At 38.2% G+C, this 16,739-nt stretch overlaps 1 protein-coding gene across 3 annotated transcripts in view; it reads left to right on the top strand.

Moving 5' to 3' along the window:
* Positions 1-16,739, top strand: part of grid2 (glutamate receptor, ionotropic, delta 2) — a 661,023-nt gene that overhangs the window by 490,711 nt on the left and 153,573 nt on the right. For all 3 annotated transcript variants that reach the window (XM_052094053.1, XM_052094054.1, XM_052094055.1), the window contains exons 10-11: positions 1,545-1,742; positions 8,967-9,279. In XM_052094053.1, coding sequence (XP_051950013.1) covers positions 1,545-1,742; positions 8,967-9,279 — 511 coding nt within the window. The remainder of the gene's footprint in view (positions 1-1,544; positions 1,743-8,966; positions 9,280-16,739) is intronic.

The raw sequence follows: 16,739 nt of genomic DNA, 5'->3' as shown, positions 1-16,739 counted from the left end.
AACCTTCATACATTATATCAACACCCTGTAGACAAATTGTATTGAATTTTTTGTAATTTCCCATATTAAGTCCTGCATTATTTGTAGCAAGCAACACCAAAAACAAAAAACAAAATGCCTACTGCGTTTAGTAGTAGTATGTATGACATATGCTGTATCCGAAATGGCCCCTGTCCACTATATAGTGCACTATTTCGGGTTTCAGCCATTTTGTAGTAGCCTCCGAATTCTGAGTGAACTACTCGTTCCCTACATTCATTCACTCATTCTTACCCACAATGCACTCTGATTTTGAGTGTACATCAGATGAACACTCGACGAGAGTATTCCCCATAATCCACCGCTGGGAGGACCGATGAGCCGGGAGAGTGAACACGTGAACTGTGGTGATATTATTGATAATTTAGTGGATGATTCAAATATTTGGTTTTCACATTTAGGTTATGATAACTGCTTTATGGTTGCATTGGGGAGCTAGTTTTCTCATATCTGTGCCCAGAAACAGTACCCATGTTGGATTGTGATAAAAGATACTAAAACATATTAAATAAATACAATAATGTATACATTATGTATTTAATTAAAATTATGTAGTTTTAATTAAATCATTTTGAACATATATAAAGTGTTTATTATTCCTTAACATACAATCTCATTTAAGAGCAACAAGTATTATTATTATTATTATTAGTGGTAAAAGTATTATTCAAAGTAATGTACATGTAATACAAAAGAATATACTGTATGTGATAAAGTAGTTTCTGTGACAGCTCCATCACTCTCTCCGAAGCCCTGTGGATACATCAACATCCGAATTCACGCACTCATTTCATTTGCTCCTTGCTGATATAGAGCACTCACTGTCATTCACTATATAGGAAATAGTGAATGAGTAAAAGAGTGAATGAGTGAACGACTTCAGACACAGCCACAGTATGTACTATTCCTTTCTCTGAGGTCCTCTCAGATTCTCTTCAGTTATGATTCACTACTAACTGAGTTCAAACATGTAGCTTTTGTGAGGCCTGCACCCTTACCTCCTGTATTCTCTGTAAAATTTCACTCAGCTATCCTAATAAAAGATTATATAAAAAAATATGCATATTTACCTTTCTCACATTACTCTTGATTGGATATGACGTTGCTTTAATTCCCACCTGACTTTTCTCAGAATTATGCCACAGCTCATAAGGGCAGGTTAAAGAGAAGTGACATTAAGCTTTAGCCCATATACAACAGCATTGCCTCCTGCTTAAAATAAAATTATGAGCATTAACTAAGGCGCTGTTGGAGCTTATACTTCCGCTTCAGGTAAACACTTGTGTCAGCTCCAGGAATGGATCTGCCACCCTGTCAAGCTGTGTTCTCAGGAGAGTATTTATGATTCCCTTCTAACTTTAACCTACCTCTGTGTCCATAGGCATTATTGTGGGGACTGTTTATTATGAATGTCTTAATCCCCTGCAACTGTTTTTGTTGCTTTGAGCTAGAAGACTTGGTCACAATAAGCTGACTGAATGATTTCTGTGCTGTGGCTTTTTCAGGAAGAACCTTTTGTGATGGTTTCTGAAAATGTGCTTGGGAAGCCTAAGAAGTACCAAGGCTTCTCAATTGATGTGCTGGATGCTCTGGCAAACTACCTTGGCTTTAAGTATGAGATCTACATAGCTCCTGATCACAAATATGGCAGCCAGCAGGCAGATGGGACTTGGAATGGTCTTATGGGAGAACTGGTTTTTAAGGTAAGACATGTTTTTTTTGTATACAGTGGCACGACAAATAGTTTCGACTTTATTCAAATTATTGAATGTATTAAATCTTTGCATTACATAACAAAATATCAAACCAAGTGGTCTTTATTTTAAAGATATAAAACTTTCAATACATTTCACAAAAAGAAGGTCTCATGAAATATACGTGACAGTTGCAAAATTGCTGAAAACAAAAATTATGTGCTTCATGTTTGGCTGCAGTTTCCCAGGATTTCCAGCAGGGGGGGTGCCCAAATAGAGTGAAATTATGTTATAATCAGATGAGGTCTTTAAGGTGAATATTAGATGGATGCTTTAATGAGTAAAACGTACTTCCATAACCTGACATTGTAACCTATACCTAACCAATAATTTCTTAAAAGATAAATGAGAGTTAAAAAATGAGACATCTTTACCCTTAACCAACTCCTAAACCTAACTAATACTGTTTTAAAAGAAAATTTGACATGAAACGCACATTTACTGACACGACCACGTCATATCATGTCGCTGCTATGGCACTTTCACTTTAGTTTCAAGTGCCCTTGGCCGGGCTAGAGGCTCGGTTTTTGTGACCAAAGTCCAACACTATCTGGTGAGCTACTGCGGAAGCTAATCACATTGGAATAAGTGTGTAAATGTAGCTGGGTCTATATTACAAGCAGGGCTTGACATTAATACCCGCCCACCTGCCAAATGTGGATAGAAATCGGCAGTGGCAGGCAACTCCGTCAACTTTACTAGCCACTTTGACGGGTTGCCGCATCTGAATCAAATTTAATCTTATTCGTCCCGCATTCAGCACCTTATAACCACTAAATATGCCTCTCATATCTTACACCAAGTGTGATTTTAGTGAACTGCCACAGCGCACACCAGTGTGCTTCAGAGATAGTCAGGGTTCTGGGACATCGCAGAGCAAAATTTACTTGATTCATTCAGGCTTTACTTGATATCTCGGTGTCCAACGGAGACCACAAAACTTATGTGACCCATTTGAATTCTAATAAGAATCTTCTAATTTAACACACTATATTGAGGATGTCGATCCTCACAAACTCACAAGGTAAAGACAAAAACAATGTGCCATGCATCAACATCGATTACAAGTGTTTTTTTAAATACACCTCATCATCTAAACTGGTACCTGGTATAGATATATTTAAAATCTATTAGGGTGAATCTATAAGACTTAATTTTTATTATTAATAAATATTTTGTCATCATTCACCTTTATCTTGATCAAAACCCATAGGACATTCATGATTGGGAAACAGATTCATACATTTTTCTATATGTATAAAGTTGCATTGAAAGTGAATGTTTAATATACCTAACATCGCCTGTTGTACTCCTTGGAAATATTAACTTTACTAACTGTAAAACTTGTAGTTAAAGGTTTTTAAACATATTAAGTTTATTAGTTTTTCATATCACAGTGTTTATTTTTTAGAAAGACTATCTACTACATTATCCTTACCACAATAATGTTGAGCCATCAATGGTCTGACTTGTGCTTTTGGCCTTATTATTACAAATGCCACTGTAAAAAAAAAAAAAAAAAAGAAAGAACAATGTCAAAATTTCACATGGGCAAGTATAATTTAGAATGGTAAAAGGGGTTAAAATCTGGATTTCCATGGACAAATTGACACATTTTTAATACGTTTTCCTCCTGTTCTAACTGGCCATGTTTGCCTTCAGATATTCTAAGAGATGACTTAAATCATTAGGCTTGTATCCTGCTGAACTCATAATTATTCCATCCATCCATCGTCAACCGCTTATCCTGTGTACAGGGTCGCAGGGGGCTGGAGCCTATCCCAGCTAACATTGGGCGAAAGGCGGGGGACACCCTGGACAGGTCGCCAGTCCATCGCAGACTCATAATTATTGTTCAAATAAAATGTCCAAAACAAATGCATGTGGTTACAGTCTCCAGTTAGTTTTATCACTTTTTGTGAGGCGGGGGATTTTGTCTATTGGAAATGCTGAGTGGCTAGTTACTTTTGAATACCACTAGCCACACTGGCTGGGTGAGCCAGGAAAGTTAATGTCAAGCCCTGAATACAAGCGTTAAAATGTGTAGTTTTTTTAATTATGTGTAAGAAGTGTTTTGATATAATAACATAGCAGTGTGTGAATAATAGTAAGAAAAATAAGAGGTATTTATAAAGTCCTAATCAAACTTTTTAGTCCTGATTTGTGTGAAAGTGAATAAAACGCACAGTTGTTGTAGCACCTCTAGTGTTTATTTCACCAGTAAACTGCAGCAAAACATAGAAAGCGACAAGTAAAAGTCAGTTTGCAAAATTGTTGTAATAGTAACATTAATTCTATGAGACTACGTTGAAAAGAACTGTTAGGTTTCAAATTATAAAACAATAGACATTCTGTTCATAATTATGACGAGTGTTTGGACAGTTTCTTGTTGTCAAACATAGTGGAAAATGTCCATAGGAAAGTAAGTTTACTTTTGATAAAAACATTTGATTTATTTTAAATCATTGCTTTATTTGTTTGCAGATGCCACTTGTTTTGATACTTTGTATCTAATCCATTTAATTTAATTTGAAGTAGATTTACATATACAAATACTGCTTGGGGCCAATGTATATACAGTATATGTATGTATATATGTATATACAGTATATATATATATATATATATATATATATATATATATATATATATATATATATATATATACTGTATATACATATATATATATATATATATATATATATATATATATATATACTGTATATACATATATACATACATATATATATATATATATATATATATATATATATATATATATATATATATATATACTGTATATACAGTAAATATTTATATACAGTATATGTGTGTGTGTGTGTGTGTGTGTGTGTGTGTTTATCACTTTGTGGGGACCAAATGTCCCCATAAGTATAGTAAAACCCGACATTGTTTATGTTGTGGGGACAATTTGTCGGTCCCATGAGGAAAAAAGCTTATAAATCATACTAAATTATGTTTTTTGAAAATGTAAAAAAGCTGAATGTTTTCTGTGAGGGTTAGGTTTAGGGGTAGGGTTGGGGTTATTGGATTGAATATAAAGTTAGTACAGTATAAAAACCATTATGTCTAAACGTGTGTGTGTGTGTGTGTGTGTGTGTGTGTGTGTGTGTGTGTGTGTGTGTGTGTGTGTGTGGCGTGTATTTATCACTTTGTGGGGACCAAATGTCCCCATAAGGATAGTAAAACCCGAAATTTTTGACCTTGTGGGGACATTTTGTCGGTCCCCATGAGGAAAACAGCTTATAAATCACACTAAATTATGTTTTTTGAAAATGTAAAAATGCAGAAAGTTTTCTGTGAGGGTTAGGTTTAGGGGTAGGGTTAGGTTTAGGGGATAGAATATAAAGTTTGTACAGTATAAAAACCATTATGTCTATGGAAAGTCCCCATAAAACATGGAAACACAACATGTGTGTGTGTGTGTGTGTGTGTGTGTGTGTGTGTGTGTGTGTGTGTGTGTGTGTGTGTGTGTGTGTGTGTGTGTGTGTGGAAGCAATATGTGAAGTTTTAATACACAATTCAAATCTGAATGCATTTCGACCAATTTGATGTTGCAGAATAATTTTTAGTTCAGTTAGCACTGCCTTTGATATGAGTAGCATAATGTATTACAGCTGAATGCTACAAAATGAGATTTCCATTGCTTCCCTCAAACTATCTTGGGCTTTTCTATTTCCCTGGTATTCCCAAACAGTCTGCAATAGTTTGATAAAGAATAGTACTGATTTCTTACATGTGAATGAGAAAAACCTCATACCAAAATGCTGTCCACTGGCAGATAAACAAAAGGCAAATCTCGTAGCAGTGAGAGGTCAGACACATTTTCAGGGCCATTACTCACAAGCTCCTGCTGCTTTCAATTCCACAGCTCTTTACAGTTCCATGACACGCCTCCATCCCTACTGCTCTCTCTCCTGTGAATATTCCTCACCACTGTTCGGTCAAGGGAATAGAAACATGAGTTACATTACACTGCTGCTTATCTTAATTTCTAGAGAAATAGACCAAAACACAAGGAAAAATAAAGGAGCTCTAATCACATTTTTGCTGTCTCTGTTGACACATTGTTTTCAGGTGACTTCAAATCTGTGCATTTTCTTGATACACCAGACCTTTGACGTTTTATTGAAATTATGTATTTCAGTAAAAAGTTATTAGATTTTGTCTGGATTTTGATTTTGCTTGGTCTTATAAAGTAGTTGAAAAAAGGATGTTATGACAGGATATAATAGGCCAGGGCATTACAGCAAAAGCAACTGTCACAACTACTGTACATGTACAAGTACATTATTTACACCTAAACAAACGTGCACTCTCAAACACACAACACAGTATTTCCTCGTGCGAGGCCTTCGTACTAGGAATACCTTACATTGCCAATCTAAATGCCAATATACAGTAGTACAAGTGAAGCATGAATGAACAGTTCTGCTGATTTAAGCATTTTGTTTCTATCGAAGACCGTAAGATTAGCAGATTTAGTTAGTCAGTTATGTGGGGTGGCTAAGATGACATCAGGACATATTGCCTACATTATGTCCATGTCTTCTTTTCCCTTACACAAGCCTGGGAGATTTGTCATTTGTAAATGCACCAATTTACAAAGTCATTATTATGTTTTTGCAGCTAAGAACAAGCTTAGAGTCCTGCAAGATAAGCTTAAGGAAACAAAAAAAGAGTCACACAAATATGTACATAGCCAGTGCAAATTTATGAAAATGTTGAGCTCTTTCACAAGAGTTTTATAAAGCCAGCACATGACAATAAGCTTTGTTTAGAGGGGTCATTTTTTTCCCTGAGGTACATCTATAATGCAAGTCAATGTTTTAATGTCTGTCAATATCTGGTTTTTGCTGCTTACATTTGAGGCTTCTATGTATCCGCCCTCTTTAAATGTCTTGTTTCTAAAACTGTGATCCTTTGGATGGATATACAGTGCAGCAGGTGCTACACACTGCAAGGAATAACACAAGGATTGGTGGACCTTTCTCATATTTTACTGTTTTTGCTCTTCTGGTGTTTAGAATTAATAGTGCCAGAACTAGGCAGGCCAAGTTTCTGAACACAGAATAGTTGTCACTGATATGTAAATGTCTGACGTCATATAGTTGCAGAAGTCCAGAACGAGCCATTTTTTTCCAGCTTAGTTTCAAAACAAGATATTTTTGGATTGAGTTTTTTGAGTTCTGAAGTTACGGTATGTTTTCATACTACATCTAACTCCTTTATCTAAAAACATCAATGAAAAATGTATTCCTCATGATATGACTCCCCTTTAACTTGGCTATAACTCGCCAAAAAGATGCTCATTAGCCATGCATTAAGTTAACCACCATCATACCGAGACTGCATCTACCCTCTGCTCCCTAAATCAGTCAATTATCATTTTTTCTATCTCATTTTATATTCTCTCTACTCTTAATGTGTGCAATAAATCAATTTTTCTTGTACACCAAAGTTTCTAAGGCAAGACAATCAGACACTTGTCTGGATTAGCATTTGAGAAATACCTGGGTAGCCGGATGCTTCTATAACCCTTCTCAAACAATGAGGTCTTGTGTGGTGGTCCCTGTTCTCTGAAGGTGGCCAGGAAGGTTAATGGGAGTCAGATATGTAACTATGGCTCTTGCCCTCTGATAATGGCATGCCTTTGTACTGCAGATGATAATGTCTCTTGACAGGAACTGTCTCCGGTTGCTTAGGTCTCATCTAATTTCACTGCCGCTGTCCGCACATTGTCAGAATGATTTGCATTTTGATTTTTGTTTTCAATCAGTTTTTTTTTTTTACATTGTTATTTACATTGTCATAGAAAATATGAACATATTTAGTGAATTTAAAAAAAAGTGATTGAAATTTACTAAGCTGCAAAAACTACTGCAACTTTCTGAAGTCTGTCAGATGAATACATTTGAACTCATAATTGCACACATTTACACGTCAGCAATGTCCGTAATCAGAAACTTGGCCTGCCAAGTCACAGTGAGGTAACATGTAGGAAGTACGATAAATAACATTATTCCAAAACACCAGAAGAATGATGAGTAATATTTGAGAACTCTGTCAAACCTTGTGCTTTGGCTGTTTGTAGCACCTGCACTCTGCATCCAAATGCAAATTGTTTTGGGAACCTTTCACAATTCTGGCTTTGCAAATATGCTGGTATTGAAGGATAAAACATTTAAAAACTACATTGGACTCGGCAAATCCTCAGCTTGTGATTGAGTGCAAAAAAGTTCTCGTTTCACATTCGATGAGGGTGCTTATGTTGTAGTCTTAATGGCACAGGAGCAATAAACAGCCTGTCTAATTCTAAGGGTCAAAGAGACAATGGTCATGAAAAAACAAAATTCTGGTTGTTTTTGCACAAAATATAGTTTTTTTAAATGGATAGTTCCCCCAAAAATGTCAATTATATCATCCTTTACTCACCCTCATGCCATCCCAGATGCATATGACTTTCTTTCTTCTGTTGAACAGTTTAAGAGTTTTAGATGAATATCTCAGCTTTATATATATATATCTTTCCTCTGCAGAACACAAATTAAGATATTTTGATGGAGATTTGAGATGTTTATGTCCATATAATGCAAGTCAGTGGGTTCCAACACTTTCAAGTTCCAAAAATGACATAAACGTAGCATATCGAGTGGTTTAATCAATGACTTCTGAAGCAATATGATCGGTTTTGGGTGAGAAACTGGCACTCTGGTCAAATAAATGCAATGCACATGTGCTCTGTGTATGTGTTAAGTGCATGGAAGTGTAATCGAGCTTTAAATTATGATGCACCAAGGAGACTAAGATTTATAGTGAAAAAGACTTACATTTTGGACTGTTCTCAACCAAAACCAGTCGTATCGCTTCAGAAGACATGGATTAAACCACTTGAGTTGTATGGATTACCTTTATTCTGATTTTATGTTCATATTAATGTCTGAGACGGTATTAAGGTAAGAAAATGATGAGAGCATTAACATTTTTGGATGAATTATTCCTTTAATGTTCTGTGAAATGCTGCACTAGTTTGCAGATAGTTTGAATCGCTCTCACATGTCCACAATGTTTCTTGTCTTAGGCAGTGAGCATGATGTGCATATGAATCTGGGTTTAATTTGTGTGTTCTCTGTGTGTCTGTTTGTTTGGCAGAGAGCAGATGTGGGTCTCTCAGCCCTGACCATCACTCCTGAGCGAGAGAGCGTGGTAGACTTCACCACTCGCTACCTGGACTACTCCGTGGGTGTGTTGATAAAGAAAGCAGAGAGGACAGTGGATATGTTTGCATGCCTAGCCCCCTTCGACCTCTCTCTGTGGGCTTGTATAGCTGGCACAGTGCTGCTGGTGGGGACTCTGGTGTATCTCCTTAACTGGCTTAACCCGCCCAGACTGCCAATGGGATCTCTCTCCTCCACCACTCTCTACAACTCCATGTGGTTCGTCTATGGCTCCTTCGTGCAGCAGGGTAAGTGTGTGTGTGTGTGTGTGTGTGTGTGTGTGTGTGTGTGTGTGTGTGTGTGTGTGTGTGTGTGTGTGTGTGTGTGTGTGTGTGTGTGTGTGTGTGTGTGTGTGTGTGTGTGTGTGTGTGTGTGTGTGTGTGTGCACAGAATGTGTTCAAACTGGTCTGGGAGAAGAAAGGAAAATTCAAGAGGAATAATATCAATGAAGATAAAGATAACAGTGGGGCAGAAAGATAATTGTAAGTAATAACTTGGTGTTTAAAGTGTATATGTGTAACAGTAGAAGTGTGTGAGTGTGCATAAGTAAGTTGTGTAGACAAAAGTTTATACATGACTAAAAGAAGAAAAAGAGAGAGATATAGGAAGTCAAGGGAAAATATAAATTATTTGCAGGTTAAATCTGCACTTTCTGGTTTCTTTCAAATTCTTTACACATCAAAACTATTCTTTGGACAAAAGATGACAAAAATGATGTGAGGGAAAGGGAGGGGCAAACTTTAAAAAGATTTTATGCCTTTCAGAACAAGGAAAATAAGAAATCAGCATCAGTAAGATGTCTAAGTTTTTTTTTTTTTTTTCACAAGGTGTTGAACGTACTACTAATTAACCTCAGTTTTGACATTGTTAATAACCAGTAATATTTTGGCATGTTTTGCGATAGACTGCAAAATTCTTAAAAACAACATGTGAAAGATTTAATGCTATTTAATTCTAATCCTTTGTTGTGGTTCCAGTGCCTCAAGACTGGCTTCAGTAAATGTTATACCAACCCCTTGTGGTTTCTCAACATTATTACGCCAGACATACAACAGAAGCCATCTAAGTAAATTGGAAAGCAGGCAAATTAGGCTTCTAATTTAAATATTGGCAAATGTTAATATATTGATGCCTCAAAAATATATCTATAAATAGCGTGCCGATCAAAAATCGATATTTCAGTATTTTATGACATGCTTAACAGCTAATCAAATTTAAATTGCAATGGCTTTTCAAAATCGAATCATTCTTTGGAGACTTTGTTTTAATTAATTGTTTTAAATGATTATGTATGAATCTGTATGGCAACATACAGTCATGGTTACTGTTGTAACCTCTGTTCCCTGATGGAAGGAACGAGACGTTGTGTTGATTGTAGTGACACAAGGGGTCTCTTCTGAGAGCCTTGCATACCTCTGAACTTGAGAAAAGGCCAATGTCAAATTGGCAGACAGAATTTGCATGTCCCACCCCCGGACATACAGGTATAAAGGGGAGCAGGCGAGTGTCTGTCAGACAAGATTTCACTGAAGAGCCGAGAATAAGGTTACGGCACATTACAGTGTTAGGGATAGTGACGTAACAAGGGGAACACAACGTCTCGTACCTTCCATCGGGGAACGGAGGTTACAACAGTAACCATGATGTTCCCCTTGTGTCACTCACTCGATGTTGTGTCGATTGTAGTTACACAAGGGGTCCCACTTCAAAACATAATGCACTACCTGTGTTTCGTGACTGCAGAGCCAGGTGCAAGCAAGCTGCTGCGTGCTCGAAGCAGCTGGGTCGGCTGCACATAACCCTCCCCAACGCCCCCAATAAAAGGTGTCATATACCGCTCTTAGGTTCCAAGTACCCGTACAAGAACAGGCGACATGACTTGTATGGGAGCCAGCTGTCCAGCCGCGGCCTATTCTCTCTCTATGTTTCTCGTCATAGAGTTAAAAAGCGGCTATCTGAATGCTATAGATGCGTCAGGGAAGGCATCCTTTACCCGGTCAGCTCTGAGTTCTACAGACTTGGACCTGACAAAACACGGGACAATACCGATTCAACCCTAAGATTGTAGAATCTAGTAAAGGTGTTGGGTGTTGCCCAGCCCACTGCTCTGCAGATATCTGCTAGGGAGGTTCCATCGAGGATGCCACACTTTTTGTAGAGTGTGCTTGAACCCACAAGGGGGCAGGCACGGCCTGGGTGTGATAGGCTAGGGAAATAGCATTAAAAACCCAATGAGCTAACCTCTGTTTGGAGACGGTGTTCCCTTTCCACCATCCACCAAAGCAGACAAAGAGCTTCTCAGAGCATCTAAAGCCCTGCATGCGGTCCATATAGATACGCAAAGCACGTACCGGACACAACAATGAAGAGGTTGGGTCTGCCTCTTCCCGGGGCAGCTTCGCTTGCAGGTTCACAACCTAAACTCTGAAGGGGGTCGTAGGAACCTTGGGCACGTAGCCCGGTCACGGTCTTAGGATGACATGAGCATCTGCCGGACCGAACTCCAGGCAAGTGTCGCTGACAGAGAACACTTGCAGGTCCCCAACCCTCTTGATGGAAGCGAGCACGATCAGGAGGGCCATCTTCAAGGAGAGGGCTTTGAGCTCGACTGAATCAAGCGGCTCGAAGAGGGGTCTCTGAAGACTCGAGAGGACCCCTGAGAGACCCCAGGAGGGGAACAGGCTTGGCCGGGAAGGATTCAACCTCCGGGCACCTCTTAAGGAACCTGATAGTCAAGCCGTGCTTACCAAGGGAATGCCGTCCAATGCATCATGGTGGGCTGCGATAGCAGCAACATACACCTTCAGGGTGGAGGGGGACAGCCTCCCCTCCCACCTCTCTTGCAGGAATGAAAGCACTGTCCGAACTACACCTCTCTGCAGGTCTTCAGATCTGGAAGAGCACCAATTTGCGAACAGACGCCACTTGAGGGCGTAAAGCTGCCTGGGGGAGCTCTGGCTTGGTTGATCGTGTCTACCACTGCAGGTGGTAGACCGCTTAAGTCTTCCGCGTCCTGTCCAGGGGTCAGACATGAAGGTACCAGAGGTCTGGGCGCGGGTGCCAGAGGGTGCCCCGTCCCTGAGAAAGCGGTCCTTCCTCAGGGGAATTTGCCAGGGGATGCTGTCACGAGGAGCGTGAGTTCCGAGAACCAGGTCCAAGTGGGCCAGTAAGGAGCCACCTCCCTGACTTTGAAGGCTCACTGGCGGAAATGCGTACTTGTGCAGCCCCTGGGGCCAACTGTGTGCCAGCGTGTCTGTGCCGCTAATGGCCTCCATTAGGGAGTACCAGAGCGGGCAGTGCGAGTTGTCTTAAGGGAGGAAAAGAGATCTATCTGTGCCCTGCCGATGCGGTCCCAGATCAGCTGGATCACCTGGGGGGGGAGCCTGCCGAGTCGTCCTCAATCCCGTGGGAAGAAGGAACAATGAAGCTGAAGTGGCTTTCTCTCGTGAGAAAAGAAAGCTGCGGCCGCAATGTTGCCATGGATATGTTCTCGGACTGAGAACATGAACCATTCATAAAATTCTGCATGCATGTGCTCGCAGCCCAGGCACACGAGGCAGCTTTTATGACAGTCAGAAATTGACCGCATCCATGAACAACACAGAGGCAGAAGGGCATCTTGAAAAAGACTCGTCCTGAAAAGTTAAATCCGTAGGAAAAAATCTGTCTGACGCTCGCCCGCTCCCCTTTATACCTGTATGTCCGGGAGCGGGACATGCAAATTTCACATTGGCCTTTTCGCAAGTTTAGAGGTACGCGAGACTCGCAGAAGAGACCCCTATTGTCACTACAATCGACACAACGTCGAGTGAGTGACAGAAGGGGAACTTAGCGGAAGTTTCAGGTTTGTGATGCTTACATACAATATATTAATATGATTTGATATAAAGCGTTCGTAATGGTCACGTCTGTTACAATTATAAGCTACTATAATTGAAAAAAGTAAATGGATACTTTGTTCCTTTGGTACACAAAATGTTGTCCATGGTAACATTGACATTTCCATGAAATTGGCCCTAACCATAAATCAGTAAATAATCATGAACTGGTTAAAATTAATTTATAATAAGACCGCCTAATTGCTTCCTTGTATCTGGGTTCATTGCTGTTCTAATTGCAATCTATGCTTCTTTGAAACGCAGTCTTTATGTAAAAAAATAAATAAATATCTGTTTATTAATGCGCCAATGAACCAAGTTCTTGTGTCTTTTTAAGATAACATTTTATAAATGGAGCTGATTACTGCTACCTTACAAAAACCAAACAGAGACAGAAAGATCTATTCACAAATGCATTGTTGCATTCCTTCAACGCTTAAAACATCACTATCATCCTTTTGTCTTGTAGTTTTTGTTTGATATTTTGTGAAGAGATGATTGTACAAATACACCCTTCCTCTAAAACAAGAGACTGGGGAGAGAAGATACATAGCTGAAATGGCATAGCTGGAGTCTCTCTCTTTGATGAGTCACTTTCATCTGCCTTACAAAAACCTTTTCTTCTCCTCTGATGTATCTCAAGTTTTTGTACTCTAGACCCTTAAACAAATACCTTTCTTTTAGATTCCTTTCTTCACATATCTTCCTGTAAAAGAGTTTCATACAGAAATAATTAAATGCTATTTTGGCTGTGTTTTTGAGCACAAAATATGTTCTTATAATAAGTTGAATTGTGCTCATATTCTGATTATATATGCATTATTCAAACAAGTTAACATTATTGCAGTACCATGATTAAACTGGATTCAATATCCCAGTTTCTAGACCTCCAAATATTACAGCTGGCATATGCCCTTTAAATCAGAATTATTTGTCATGTAAACACATAAGTTAGAATATCCACTGTAATGGATTATGCATGTCCAAATTAAAGTTATGCTATATACACAAAATAAGCCGTTGTAAAAATAAGAGAAACACATGTTTGGAGCTAAAAAGTGACTGATTGTTTTCACAACATAAAATAATTGAAATTAACATTTAAATTAGTATGTAGATATATGAAAGCACCGTAACAATCTTATGGCCTATATTTCGCTATTTATTTCTTATTATCTTGTGTGCTGTTGTCAATGACATGAATGAGAATTAACAATTTGATTGCATTACTAAGCAGCATTAGTGTAATAAAAGGCCAGATTGAACATTGTCTTCAATACTTCCAGTAAAGAAAAGATTTTCTATGTTTATTCATAATATTCTAGTTGCTGTAAAGCAGTGGTTCCCATTCTTTTTACAGTGGTAGTACCCCTTCAAACTTTCAACATCCTTTCGTGTACCCCCTCTCTAACGCATAAAATTCACACAAGGTAATTTGAAAATATGTCTGTTTAACACAATCTTTGTAAAACAACTTTTTTACATGATTTGTACATGTTTCAAAAGTATAGCCACAAGATGTAAACAGTATGTGTGGTAACTTGATTTTAGAGTGATAAAATGACTTACCATACTTTTCTCTAAAGTTATAATAAATTTTACAACTTTGTAACAATGAAGATGTTATGTCAACAATCCCTAAAATGACAGTAAAAATGAAGATTTACACAATTTTACAGATTTAATAATACATGAGTTTTAACAGAATACTTAATGTAAGTGCTTTTTAGAAAAATTATAAGCTTCACATGTCTGCCTTTAAACCCTCCAAAGATTGGCGCATACACTTCCATTGTAAGTGCCTCACTGACCACGTTTACATGCACTTAAGAAAGCGGGTTATTCCAGGGTTTTTGCAAAAAGCGGCATTCTAAAATGTCATGAAAACAAGAACGCCGTTTAAGGTATTAAGAGAAAGTGGTTTAACACACCTAGGTTTCTACCAGAGAAAGCTGCTTATGTGGCTATGTAAACACAGAAGTGGCTTTCTTACAGGTTTTTGAAGAGTGCGCATGTGCGTGGAACAGACTGTATAACAAACGTCATAGGATGGAGCCCAACAACTCAACAAAATATTTTTGGGAGTACAGTGGAAAAGCACAAGCACTATAAACTCTACCCATTTATAAACACCACTGTAAAATATTGATGGTCCCTCACATTCGGTATTTGCGTTGGTATATAAATGTATTGAATCGCAATTCCACTGTAGGTTGCAATAAGTAGGTGAGGAAACAAACACAGCAAGAACTCTGGAATATCTGGAAATAAAGCGAAAAATTTTGAAGTCTTCCTCGAATACCATGATTGTTATTTACACAAGTAGCGCAGGAAAATTAAGTTTGACCAAGCCACATGGGAGTTAAGAGTATGCCACATATACATGTATAGGGGGATGCTGCTTTTACGCAATAACCCGCTTTCTGGTTTCCATGTTATTGTAGTCACTGTAACCTCGATATTTGCTTTTTTTAAAGAACAAGATAGACGAGTCAAAATATTTTTTTGTGGGAATCAAACTTATGCCACAAATGCTGTTGACTGAGCTTAACTTGAATTGAACACAAAATATTCCTTTAATCAGAAATTTATATTTATGTAAACAGGGTCATAGGCTACATCAGAGAACACTTCTTCAACATACATTTCACACACTATTTTGTTTGTAGTTTATATCATCTAAATTCCTCCACTCTGTTACTTTTGTTTGAGGTAGAGGAGCTTTTTCATGTCTTCTAAATCCTTGAGGATTTTCTGGAAATATTTATTTATCTGTGTGCATTTGTAAGTAAAATGTGTTGATTTGTAATTAATGCTATGCTCCCTGATGTCTTAAGCTTACTAAGGAACTGCTTTAATTAGGTGAGAAAAACATTTGTGCTATGAAGATCTGTAAAGACTTCTGCTAATCGTTCAGGAACCTTTCTTGCATGTACTGTAGCTTTGTAAAGCACTAAAATTCACTATTTCCCTCTATAATGCCCTATAATCCTGCTAAGATTGTTCACTGACAGCACTTTTGTACTGTAATGCAACACAATACAAAATGTTGTATTAAAAAGGCAAAGGGTAGAAGTAAAGTTAGTGTTGGTGCCTGAGGATATAGCAACTAAAATACAATTTTGTGTAATTAGTTGTTTTTCTTTGTTAAATGGCTTTGTTAAATTTTCATAGAGTATTTTGTATGTGCCACCATGTTTGACTTTGTAAAGACAAAAGTTATGTAGGACTAATTAGTATTGCTTTTGCTGTGGCAAACATCACTATTACTGTTGCATAAATTTGAACAAACATGTACCCCGAACATTAAAGCCCATGGTGCAGGTTAAACACCACTGTCGATTAATGGGTAGATAAAGCAGTCAAGATATGTATATAAAGTTAGAAATGTCTCCAAAATGGTGTTAAAGTTCAGTTTTGGAATGTAGCCTCAGCCGTTCTCAGCTACTTGAACTAATTCTAGCAGACTAGCACTGACTACTATGGCGTCTAACTGGGATGAGGAAGAGGTGGCAAGACCCACAGTTAACATTTATGATGGCCCACAGCCATACAATTTCGAACCGTTTAGACGTGAGAGGGCGAATGAGGAAATACCGAGAGCAGATGGCCGTCAAAGACAAATAAATGCATGGTCAGAGGCGAATGAATGGAGAGTTGGTGTAGTGTCCTGGTGAGTTGCTATCATTTAGAAACGCAGCAATGACCGCTGGAGCTAGTAGTCTATGAACAGCAGTGCACACAATAACTTTTATGCTTTATTTCTAAGCTTTTACCTCTTTCTCCGGTGAAAATGTTGTTTCGCCATAGCCGACACCGAGTAGGCGTCG

Source organism: Xyrauchen texanus, chromosome 27 (genome assembly GCF_025860055.1).
Source record: "Xyrauchen texanus isolate HMW12.3.18 chromosome 27, RBS_HiC_50CHRs, whole genome shotgun sequence".
Classification (NCBI taxonomy): domain Eukaryota; kingdom Metazoa; phylum Chordata; class Actinopteri; order Cypriniformes; family Catostomidae; genus Xyrauchen; species Xyrauchen texanus.
This window is presented reverse-complemented; position numbering and strand designations above follow the sequence as displayed.